The following is a 12,417-nucleotide window of genomic DNA, read 5'->3' on the forward strand; positions in this document are numbered from 1 at the left end:
CTCACCGCCATCCTCCCCTCCCCATCCTCATCAGCCTCATCCTCCTCCCCCCGCCCACCCACCTCCCTCTTCTCATTCCCCTTCTTAATACTAATCAAACACCCCTGCTCCTTCAACCGCTTCGTCAACAACGTGCTCGCCTGCATCCCCGGAAAATCCTTCGCATTATACACCTGAAAACTGTCACTCATCGCCGTCGCCACGATGGCCGACCGGTCCCCGGTGCACATCCTCGCCGGGTCCAGCACCACCAACGCAAACTTCAGCCGAAACACCCCCGGCGTGCGGCAGCTCAAGTCGGGAAAACAGAAAAAACAGCCCTCCTCGCCCTTCTCGTCCAGCCCCACAAACGGACTGGCCACCAGCGTGCCCATCAGCCGCCGCTGCTGCCGGAAATCCTCCGGCATGCTGCTCATGTCCTTCTGGCCCTTCTCGTCCCAGATGCTGCAGTGCACGACCGAGAACTGGTGGCGCAGGCGCCGCGCCACCTCGTCCTTGCTGAGGGTCGCGTCGTGGATGGTCAGTTGCACGATGGGCGGCGGGTCGATCACGCGCCGGTCGCGCTCGCCGAAGCCGCAGCTGCGGGCGGCGGAGGGTTGTTGGCGGACGGTGATGCGGTGTTCGGAGGTGGGGGTGCGTGGGGGCGCGGGCGGTGGTGCCGGGTGTGAGTGGTGGTGGTGGGAGCTGCTGCCCGTTGGGGGTGCTGCTGTTGGTGATGGTGGTGGTGGGTGGTGGTGGTGGTGGTGGTGTGGATTGTTGTTGCTATTGTTGCTGCCCCCGGTGAGGAGGTTGGAATATGCTCATGGAATTTGGGTTCTTGCCGCGGTGAGGGTGGATGGCTGCGTGCTCGGTGGGCTACGCGGCAGTTGTGGAGCCGGGAGGCGGCCGCTGGGTATTATGGATGGGGAGGAATAGGAGGTGGCCGAGGGGGCTTTGGCTAGTACTGGCGGAAGAGACATGTCGTGCTGGAGGGAGCCTCCCCTTGACCGCGGTGATGGGTAGTGGATGGGCTGGCGTGGCACTGGGCCTTGGCTGTGGGGGTCGTGTAAGTTGCCCATATGCCTCAGGCGCAACTCCTGGGCCATTTCTTCGTTTGACCTATCGCTAGCTGCTGACGAGAGGCTCGGGGAGTGCCGAATGTCCACCGCCCGCTTCGACATTGGGTGAGGGTCGCTGTTTGGGATGGGAAATTGGGGTGGTGTCTGTCCAACCGGCGAAGGGGTCGCGTAGTCGGAGTAGTAGCTAGATCGTCCGCCATGATACGGGCCGTCGCGGCCGTTGTTGGAAAGCACAGGAGAAGGATTTGATGCTGCTGGTGGAATCATGGTGGACATGGGGGGCAGCCGCGGGAGCTGCCTTGGTTGGGAGGGCTGCTGAAACGGCTGTTCTTGGCCATAGTGCCCGTTCCCAGGAGCGTATGGCTCGTGATAGTTATGATGTTGAGCCATACCATCCAAGTGGGTACGGCGGCCAAAGTTGTGATGAGCAAAGTCGACCGCTGCAGACATTTGGGGGGCAGTCTACAGACGACAGGCAGGCGTGGCTCTGTCCTCCGCAATCCTGGTCAGCCTGTGTTGCTTGAAACCGGCCGTCGGTTTAACCAGAGCCGGGCAGCCTTACAGAAAGGGCGGCGACTTCCAGCAGCACAGGCACGAATCCGGCAGCCGGGTCCTGGGCCGGACGCGAGAGTGTCTCACCGCGGGACACGAACAGCGGGAAGGTCTCGTCTAGGCGGCGCAGCTCCGGGCAGAAGCTACCTAGGTTGGATCCCTGGTCCGGATCGCCAACGGCGATTGTTCCGATGCTGGTGGAACTGAGACTTGCTCCGCGGCTATGGAGAACTGAACAGTCGTTTCATGCAGCTGCGGGAAGCCACGTCGAGTCCGGCACGAGTATGCTTAACCGCCACCGTCGGGAAGCTGTGTCACGCGTGCTTTGGTGTAGAGGTCGATGATCGTCTCTTGCCACCACTGTGGAAGGGCCCGAGACTTTTTTTTGTTATTGTGAGACCTGCGGGAGGTGTGTGATGCGATGGTCCTGGGTGGCTTAGAAGAAGGGGCCAAGCAATAGATCCGATCTCGTGTTGCTACACAATGTCGAGGATTCTGCAGGGCGTTGGCTGTTTATCAACCGCTCAGGAGCGCTCAGGAGCTGCCAAGGCCCGGCTCTTGATAGACGGGTCCGGCGGGGCGTCTCCGACAAGTCTGGGGAAACGGTGCAGCGGGCGAGGAGGCGAGTAAGATGCCTTGGGTTGCACTCGGTCGGGATGTGTCAGAACAATATGGCAAAGCCGGGCTGGTGGGCCATGATGGGAGATTGGGGGGGGGGGGGGATGGCGTTAATATCAAGGGACCGTATCCGCATCCTGCTGCCCACCAGGGCGGAGGAGCCAACCAGTTCTTTTAAGTATTGCTCGCTTTCCTGACTGGACGGGATCAGTCTCTGCAGATTGCTCGGCAGGGATCTCAGGGGCTGATCATGGCAGTCAACCAGGCGGGTCAACGGGTCATGGTCAGGGCCGGGGCCGGGGCCCCAGACGGAAGTGCCGTGGCTTGAGTTCCCGGGGGCGCATCACTCGAGGGCCGACTTACCAAACCCACGACTTCTGGGCATGGAAGGTGATGTGCTCTTTCGAACGGCCTGGAAAGAAACCGAGGAAGACCCATAACGGCTAGGGTTTAAGCTATGCGCACCTGGGGATGGCTGATGGCCCGGCTTGGGAGATGTCCATGTCGCTGTGTAGGCATGGACATACACTACATCCACAGTACCTCCGTCTAACCCACCTCATTTGCATACGCAACCAAGGCAGCCGGGTCCGGTACTTCTGGGGAGCCAGGACCAGCCAGGCGGCATCGTTCTTGTCCGATGCGACCCCCGCCAACTCACCACGACCACACGGCGTCTGGTAGCGGCAGAGCAGGGGGGAGCAAGAGTGGTTCACGGGCTTGTCAAAAAGTCAAACCGACCGGGGTACGAATCAGCTTCCAGTTCGCTCAGATATGCCAAGTCGCAGCCGTTGCAGCAACCCAGGACCTCGACTTGGGGCGCGCCAGAATGCCACATGGAGGCGAGACCTTTGTGCTGTGCGCTGTGCGCCGGTGATTGTGGGAGCGCAAGGCATGGCAGGCAGCCACGGCGTTGACGATGAACCGCGAAACCGCGAACCGGCTGAACTCGAGATCCAGCAACCCTCGACAAAGTGAAACTCAACAGGCCATCTTCGGTCGCTGAACCGCGCGAGTGCATGAGTCCACGGGCCGGGTGCGCGGTTTCCTCCAGTTCAGGATGTCATCGCGCAGCTCGCCTCAGACATAGCCGAATTATTCCACAAACCCGGCATTCAAGAGAATAAGCTTGTTGGCTGCAACGAACGGAGTGGGGTGCAAAAGCGATGATCTTGGATTGTTGCGTGGCCGATCTCGCCCACAAAAATCATCAATTTCCAGGTTCAACGGAGGCAGCGCTTCCACGGGGCGGGTCCTGCCTGACTGGGCAGGTACAGTACGTACAGGCTGCCACTGTCATTCTGCCATTGTCATTGACAGCCCTTTGGAGTGGTTGGCACTGGCAAGCACTGGCAAGCACGGCAAGCAACCACAGGGCAGACCGAATTTTTACAGTTCCTTCCGTCTGAGGGAGGAATCCCCGCCTCCACAGCGAAGGGACGTTGTGTTCCATGGGAGGTGTGGGTGGGCGGCAGGGCGGGTACCCCAACCCCCGGTTACGGCAGTCACAGCGCGTTCCCTATTGGCGTTAGGAAGCCTGAGCGGAACCCCAAGAACCCCCAAAGAAGCCCGTTGTTTGGTCCCCTCTGTTCAACCAAAACCTTCTCTCACTTTTTGAATTGTCTTGCTCCGCTTGAAAATAACCGTGCCGTCCCCCTCTGACTTTCTGTGACACTCATCATTTTCCGCGAACCTCGAGTGACTTCCTTCGGCCTTAGCGCCCCTCGAGGTCATTTAACATTTTTCGGTTAGCCAAGCCTCCAGCGGTCGGTTTTATCAACAAATAAACATCTTGCGTCTGGGGATAGATTGGCTGGTGTTTGCATCAGGCGGACTACCTGTACATACCTGCCGGCTTACCTGTGGACATTGCACACGAAGGTGGCTGCAGCTCATCAAAGTCATCATGAAGAACCGGAGTCCAATCAACTCGGGCAATCAACCGCGGAGAGCCGACTCCTCGACGGAGGAGCAATGGAAAAAGGAGGCGTACCCGGTCTGGCCAGCCTGGCGTGCGCGGACCAAGAGTCACGTCTCAAGCCACCTTGACGCCATCGCGTGGTCAGTCGGCGATTTCCTGACTTAACTTCGCCTCGATCCTCCATCTTGCAGGAGTCCCGGGCAGATATTCCCGGGCAGGCAAGCAAACAACCACCCCTGGAATTGCTTTTGACACTAAGCCTCGCAACGGTCGTCCGAAATGGCGTTCCGATTGCTGATCGTTGACGCCGGCCACGCCCCCGCGGCTAACTCAGACACGGCCCAACACTCGCGGCTTCTTTTCTGTGTTCCGCCTCCGCAAAGCCAGTGGGGAGGCGGGGAGGGGTTTGCTTTGAGAAAGAGGTTGACTTGTGCGCCGCCTTTGTGCATCGACAACAACTGCCGTCTCTCATCACCGAAACGACTCAAGAAGTAAGGAATCTCGTTGGAACTGGCTCAAGCATGGGGCCTACATCATCGAGTCCAGACCAAGAACGCGTCACAAACGGACCTCGATGTTAAAAAGGAATTTGCGTCTGCTGTGGGACGCTCCACCGCGGCGAACCAGCAGACTCGACGTTACAGAGGATTTGCAGAGGCGCCAATGAAACAATGGCGTGTGAGTGCCGCCAAGGGTCCTGGTCTGACACGGCAAGACATGGTTCGCCAGCACCCGTGGTTGGACGGATGTGACCCTGATTCCCGGTTTCCCTCTCGGTGCCCATGGGGGATGGCGGGGAAGAGGTTGAATGCCGCTTAAACTGTGAGGCTAATCCGCAAGACGTGCTGGCTCGTTTCGAGAAGCTTGTCGGCATTTGGCCTGCTCTCCGCATGGCCGCCATGGCCGCTAGTAGGAAGACAAATCGACAAACACCACAGGACATCGCCCAGCCGCGAGCCTGGCACACAGACAACAATGGGCAACCTGCTTCTCACGTCGTGCAGCCGTCGTGGACCCGCAAGGGCCGCTGTGGTGCACGAATACCACCACTGGGGAACAGTTAGCAGGATTTAGGCTTCGAACACTACCGGAGGCAGTTCCGCTATCCCGTGCTTCCAGTCCAGCTGGTCGTACCCTTTGCTCCCGTTCATGCTGGCGAGGCGGTGAACCGACCTCGTCTGATCTCTCGTTGCGACCTCCTAGGGCCAACCTCGGTGCTGAGGGCCAGGCCGTAACGCGCTGATGACTCGAGTACTCGTAGAGCGTGAAAGGGTGGTAGGGCGGAATGGAGTCCTGCGGTCAATATGTTCGTCAGAAATTGAACCGACATCAATGCGGCTATGCTTCTTTCGGGAAGAGGTTCCCAGTGGAGCATGATCGTCCCGTCCAAGTGGGGACTCGGCAACCGGCGAGAACTTGGCGTTCTCCGTCTTGGCCCAGCTTGGCTGGCTCACCCCGAGCTGAGCGCCTGAGGTGCTTGGGCCACGACTCTGGCTCGCATTCGTGACGCCTTGGCAAAGTCACAAGAGACCGAGAATGAAACGACACACCAAATTCGAGCAGGTAAACCAACGTCCTTACCACCTCAACTTTTGACGGGACGATAACTAGATAACCTTGGCCTGTATGGTCATTTTCTTACGCAAGTCTTCGGCAGGGCGCTGAGGAACCACCGGGCCCTAAGACGAGTTGGTGTCTGTTTCGAACCGCCACACACCACGTAGCCTCAAGCACAAGTAGGGTCACGGCGGTTGTTGATTATCGTACCAAGCTCACTCGGCATCCTTGGCTGCGTCCAACGTCGAATCCAATATCAATGCCACTGCTTTTCTAGACCACGACGGACCGCCGCAATAGACGCCGCTTTTCCCCAACGCGTGGCACCCCAAGAGGAACCAGTGGATGGCTGCATAAACGAACCCCTCGCGAGACGGTGTTCGCTCGCCTATACCTCCTCTCGATCAGCCTAGGGTTGAATGCCGCCAAGACGTATAGGCAAACTGGGTTCCCCGACCAACGAACGCCGGCCCAGTTAGAGCCCGTGAGCCCCAACCGCCCACTCTGAATAGACACGGCACGGGATCGAGTCATGCTCGGCGCCCCAACGACCTCATAATCATCTCATAAGCAACCACGGGACCGACGAAACACGCAAAATTCAACCTCCAGTGCCATCGTCGCCCCCAAAGTTGACAAATCCAGCCGCTCGAGTGTGTTCTGTGCGTTCAACAATGAACGGCATCATATCGCTATCCTTCGTGTCGGTCCCGAGGCTGTTCGCTGGGGGAGGCTTGCAGCTTACCAAGGCTGACCGAGGCGGTGGTGCATATCGTTCAAAGAGTGCAGTTATACACCCCCAGCGGCCAAAGCGCCTGCGCTTTCTTCCTCCGACTTATGCTGCGGGAACCAGTGCCCAACTGCTGACATTCGAAAGCCACTACGTTCTTTGAATGCCATATGCCCAACCACACACACAACACGGGAATCATCTATTACCTGGAGGCAAACCCTTTTTGGTCTTGGTGGCCCGTTTTGCAGCCATCAACTGTAATCCTAGGTCCGAGTGGCCGTTGTTGGAAGTTAGGATGGGGGACAAGCTTTGAAAGGCAAAGCCGAGATGCCGAATCGAGGGGAAAATGTCCGAATGGTTGGTGGCCTGTCGCTTGGCGCCGCAGATGTCTCCAAGGACCCGGACACCGTCTACAATGGTGCTCCACGCACGGGTCTAGCGTTGGTTTCGGGTAAAGGATATATGCAGGGCTCGATATCAAGACCTGGCTGGCAACTCACGATCCACACCTTGGAGACCACCCCCCCCTCCTTCCAAACCAACACGACTTAGCCATTTGGAAAGGTACTTGGCACGCAAAAGGCAGGCTGACTGGTCGTCCCTCGGTTTGACTATTCTATGCATTGACTGCTTTATTGCCAGCCGTGCGCTCGAACATTCTCGCAGCCCACGAGTTGGGACGGCTTCCCCGCGTCAAATGCAATACTACCCCAAGCGCCCGCAAATCGCGGTCGGGAAGACGTGGTCCTTGGCCGGTGGTTGGCGATTCAGCCAACCTCGTTCGCCTTACTGTCGCTTTCTCGCTGCCGCGTCAGCCCGCATATCTCCCGCGGCTGGCCACCGCCGGTAGTTGCAGGAGTTTCCAGGAAAGTCCATCTCTCAAGAGACATCCGCGGATGATGCCGTCCAGCCCAACACTCCAGGGCAACCATCTCCCCAGTTCCGTTGATTCCAACCCGCACCCACCTTCTTAGTTCCCAACTCGGCATCTGTTATTCTGCCTTGGAAGGGCCGTCAGCGTATCGGGGAGATGGTTACCTGCCCAATCCGTTTTCATGCACTCCCACCGTCAAATCGTCAAATCGTCACTCGGCTGCTCGACGTTATCAACTTGCCTTCGTTCTGATAAAGCGCGGGCCGGTGTCAACGGGCTGCTCAGCCGTTGAGAAGGCGGTGGTGTTTCGAAAGAAAGAGAAAAATACGTCCCATGTATCTCTCGGAACCTCATTAGCATGTTTTCGTTGTCGCTGTTCGATCACGCCCCGGTCGTTACACACCTCATAAAATCATCGACAAATCGACTTCCGGAAATGGACAAACAAGAGCCGAGATGTTGCGCTGCAGAATACTACCCTCCCGCATGTCCAAGAGACTTGAAACTGCGGCTAATTCTACCCCGGACCCAATCACCAAGGAATGGTTCCCCCCGCTTGTCGACCAATATCCGGCCACGGATAATTAATCTGACGAGCCTTCTCGAAATCTGCGAGTGAAGATCACGGAGCCACGCTGTCAGCACCGAAGTCACGCTCCCACGGCATACAAGCACGGGTTGACAGCTAAGAACCCGTCCTGTTTGAGCTCGGAGTATCGTCCCCTCCCACCTTCTTCGACCCATCCCACGACGATCACGCGATCTCGTGGCCGGCTGCCGATCAGTTCAAGACATCAGATGGTCTCTTGCCAGCTAACTCTCTTTTCTGGAGCTGATCGATCCCCTGGGTGGCAGAAACCTGACCACCACCACATCTTTCTTGCGCCCATCCCTCTTTTCGATTGCGATCCCATCATCCGATAGTGAGACAAGACCAGGGGGGGCCGATAGACGAGAGTGAAAATCCGGGTAAAATCTACCCTCTCCAGATTCGGCTGTCACTTCATATACGCTTGCCTATCCTGGCCGGCTACGGAATGCCTTTTCGGCTTCATATCGGGTCTTCCGAACAAAACCAATGACCGGATCGTCATTCCAGCTGCTTAATATGAGCTCCCCCAAGTTCCGGGAAAGAGTGAAGCCTCGCTACAACTACCCCGCGGGCCGGCCGCGGGAGTTGTTCCAGGCCAGCTCACACACTTGTCATATTTGTCGGCTTCGCAACCGGGAACGACCCTGATTACCTTTCCAGCCGCCTGGAGACTCTATTCATTCATGAAAGGCCCTTTCCGTGCTGAAGAATAGGATCTGCAACGTTACGAATGTTGCCATTGTACTCCCGCACCAAGGAAGGGACTCCTCGGCACGCCGCTATTCCTACGAACTGACACACACACTCCCTCTCCAGCGACCCCGTGACCGGAGCCCACTGGAGTACCGCCACATTCTTTCGAGGGCACGCCTGGGCAATTATTGCTCTCACTAATTGCCGCATATAGCTTTGTTCGATCCTTACCCGGAAAGTCTGCTAGTGCAGCTACAGCAGCAGCCTGATGCACTCGTCGGCTCCCTATTGGCGAGCCCACATCGACAGCTTCCAGATGAATGATCAGCCGGGAGAGAGAAAAACGGCCGTCCTTCTCTGACGTGGTTCCCCGGCCGGGAGTATGTACGACTGTCTCGGGAATTCCAAAGCTGCTTTTTGGCGTACCGCCGCAGGTCTCCAGGGCACTGGCAGAATACACCCTGGACACTTGGCGCCTGCGGGCTTTTGGCTGAGCAACGGGCCGGGAAAAGCCGCCGTGTTTGGGATGATGAAGAGGCTCCATTTCTCCCCGTGCCGCTGCTGTCTCATGAGCCTCAGGTTTTCTGCTAACCGCCGGAAATCAAGGTCACTGTGAATGAAATACCGAGCCGTCTTGCTCGGCTATCCTTATTTCCTGGATAGTGCCTCGCTGGCGGGCAGCGACGGGGTCGTGGGTTTGATCATCGATTATCTGGATGCCATCGTTTACCGTGGGGTGGTTGATATCGGCCAGTTCGACGCGATGCCCTCCGACCGACCCATGTGGCGTCTCCCTTTTTTCTCGCACGCATGGCCGGTTGTTTTTTCCAGGCATCGGACATGATTGTCTGGCTGATCTCCTCCCTTATCAAACTTCTCGACGGGCGTGTCAGACTGCGGCCAGCCTGGAACACAAGAGGAGTAAACCCGGCCACGGCGCTATTGCATACAGAGGTCCAAGGTCCTACCTGTCTCGTGTTGGTCCGCCCAATGCTAGCCCGGGCTGCTATAGGAGGGGAGTTAACATCGAGCTTGATGCTATGGCCCCGACTGTGTTAGTTGTCAGCTGGGCCCAAAACAAGGTGAGACATGGAATTGATGAATGAAGCGCGCCGGGTGCCTTTTACCCAGACCAGCTATACCCCTATATCACATCCTTAATGGACGAAAAGAATACGCCACCTGCCATGGCGGCGGCAGCCGTGTGTGGGTATTTCGGTCACAATGCTGGGAGTAGGTATGAGTCCAAATGCACGACATTCTTGGTCATCGTCCGTATCCTTGAATCAGAAGCTGGTCGGCCTAGCCGTGATTGTAGGGACAAGTGTTCGTTGTGAATCGTTTGAAGGGGGTTGTATGATTGCCGGTGGCCGGATGGACGCGTGGGCGTGTATGTACATACCTGGGTCAAGGAGAGCACACGGGATGCCTGCTCGGCTGAGAGGTGAAACGGTGGCTGGTACAGACCGACGTGTTTACGACCGTTCTTCGCTTGCTCCCGGATAAGCCAGGAAGGGCCCAAGAAGGGCGTGGAACTTTAGTGTAAACTGGGCATTCCTTCACTAGGTAGCTTCAAAGTTGGTTGGTTCCCGCCACGTCGGGCTTGGTTGTTCTCTGGCGTCATTCATCTCTGTGCTTTTTGCACATGACAGCTGTCTTGGTTCTAGCCATTAGATAATGAGGATGGTAGTTAATGGCTCCCTCGAGAGGAAAGAGGTGCATGTTCTGCATATCTAACTATGCTTTTCGCATCGTTGGTGGTGTCTTGGTTGTCATATCCCAAGATGAGAGCGCGTACGCATGATGCTACAGACTCTTGTAGGTTATCCTAGAAGGGACTCCCATGTCCCATGAGTCGAAAGGTAAAACTTGGGGTTGAGCGTTGAACTTGAACTGTACCGTACGTCCGTACGTTGTGGGGCAGGCCTTGCTGGCCATGTTGTGGGTTTAGGAAAGATCTTGAAGCTGTCCACTTCAGTCCCGGCATTGGTTACATTGAATTCAATACTCGTGGGATAAGAAGTCATTTACTTTTCCCCAGTATAATCTAGAGCGATGTAAGGCATGTCCTGGCGTCCATTGAGGAGCTGCAAGAAGATAATCGCGAGCTTGAGCTTTTAATTCGGTCGAGTTTTATCCATCCTTCTCCTGCGATGTCCAACTGTTAGCCGATCCTACGGCGATTGATAACTGGTGACATGGTGATACATAACATGAAGAGGTTGTATTTGCTGTTAGTGACATCCGTTCTTACTCCTACTACGGGCTGTGGTAGTAGTTTTAAATCTTTTTAGAGGTGATCCGTTGACCAAAACAAGTATGTTGCTGTTGACAAAAGATGATTCTTTATCTTGCAAGGTATATATGGGCCGTATGTTTCATGTCTGTAATATATCGAACGGCGTATATTTTTTATATGGTCCAGTCAACATCGATACGCTCCATGGAGCCGTAAATATATGCTGGTGATAGTTGGAGTTAGCCAAGGGCTCGGTTTCCAAATGAAATGGACTCGGCCGTGATAGCATGGCCTATGACGAGATGTCGAGATCGCATAGCTCATCTTAGAGTGAAAACAGGACATAATTTTGAGAGGCTTTGGGTCGCTGAAAGGAGGTTGCCTGACTGCAGACTCTTGTTGAAGAGCTCGAAGTGTGGACCGAGCGGAGGGTGAGTCAAGGACTTAGTGGTTTTTACTTGGCTATATACTTGTGACGAAGGTATGGATTCCCTGTCAAGGTCCGGCTTGATTGCAAGTCCAAGATAGTTATAATCTTGTTAAACCCCTAGATGTGAAACTTGGGCATCGGCTAGCTCAGGGGAGGATTGGGATGCATCCCATTATCCATGACTTTCGACTTCTGAAATACCGCCCTTTTTTGTGGGTTGCGAGCGTGTAGAATTGTTGAAAGCCCGCCTAGACCAGCCCTAACTTCTCCAGCATTCTACATCATTGTTGGGCGTCGCGAGATTGTCGTTTCGCAATTTGGTAGTAACCTAGTAGTCGTCACCCATACCATCTAATTCGATATAACTGGGCCTAGAATTGCAGCAGACCATTAAATTATCCATGGGGAGTCCACAATCTTACGGCGTCTTAAGCATATCCAACTGTTGTTGAAGAATGGTCGTGACAGGTGCAGAACATCGGGGTTCTGGAAAGTAAACAAACCCCTGAGCCACATCCTAGGCGACTCAACACGCCGCGCAACCAGGCATAATTTAGTATATTGACCGGATTTCACGAAAAAAGCAGCATAATATTCTTGATGTGACCCAGCCTTGAGGCGAGGGTAGCTTCACGCGGCAACAAAGCCGCATTCATCTGCAACTCGGTATTTGCGACCTGTTCGCCCCTCGAGGCCAGGTCCCGTTTCTTCATCAGCAGTCGCCGACTCTGAAGATACTCAACAACACACCACTCCTGAAATCAACCCCAACAACCACCTCGACCAAAAGATCAACCCACCATCGCACACACGACACATTAACACTGCCCGCGGGCCTTGGTCAACATGCGCCTCAACGCAGTAACCTCCTCCATCCTCGCCCTCCTCACCCTGGCCCTCCCCTCCGTCACCCTCGCCGCGCGTCCCAAGAATGCAATCCTTCTCTCCGAGGTATGTTGACCCTTTTATCTCCCCACCTACCCCCCCCCCACCCCCCCAAAGGGAGAGCGCAAAAAGATCATTTTTTCCTATTCACACCTGCCTGCTATGTGTCCAAACAATGTGTTAAAAAGCCACTGCGGATCATGGGACCCGGTCTCTTGTCATTCGAGAAAGCGGACTCGGCAGCCAGAGTCTATGTTACAGGGGA

The 12,417-nt window shown here is 55.9% G+C and overlaps 1 protein-coding gene across 1 annotated transcript; it reads left to right on the top strand.

The window, feature by feature from the left end:
* Positions 1-204: 204 nt before the first annotated feature.
* CHGG_03230 (uncharacterized protein) lies at positions 205-915 on the top strand (the record flags this gene model as incomplete). Its single annotated transcript, XM_001229745.1, has 1 exon — positions 205-915. One exon carries the CDS (start codon positions 205-207, stop codon positions 913-915), a length of 711 nt encoding a protein of 236 aa, XP_001229746.1.
* Positions 916-12,417: the final 11,502 nt, after the last annotated feature.

This window comes from Chaetomium globosum, genomic scaffold (assembly GCF_000143365.1).
Source record: "Chaetomium globosum CBS 148.51 scaffold_2 genomic scaffold, whole genome shotgun sequence".
NCBI lineage: Eukaryota > Fungi > Ascomycota > Sordariomycetes > Sordariales > Chaetomiaceae > Chaetomium > Chaetomium globosum.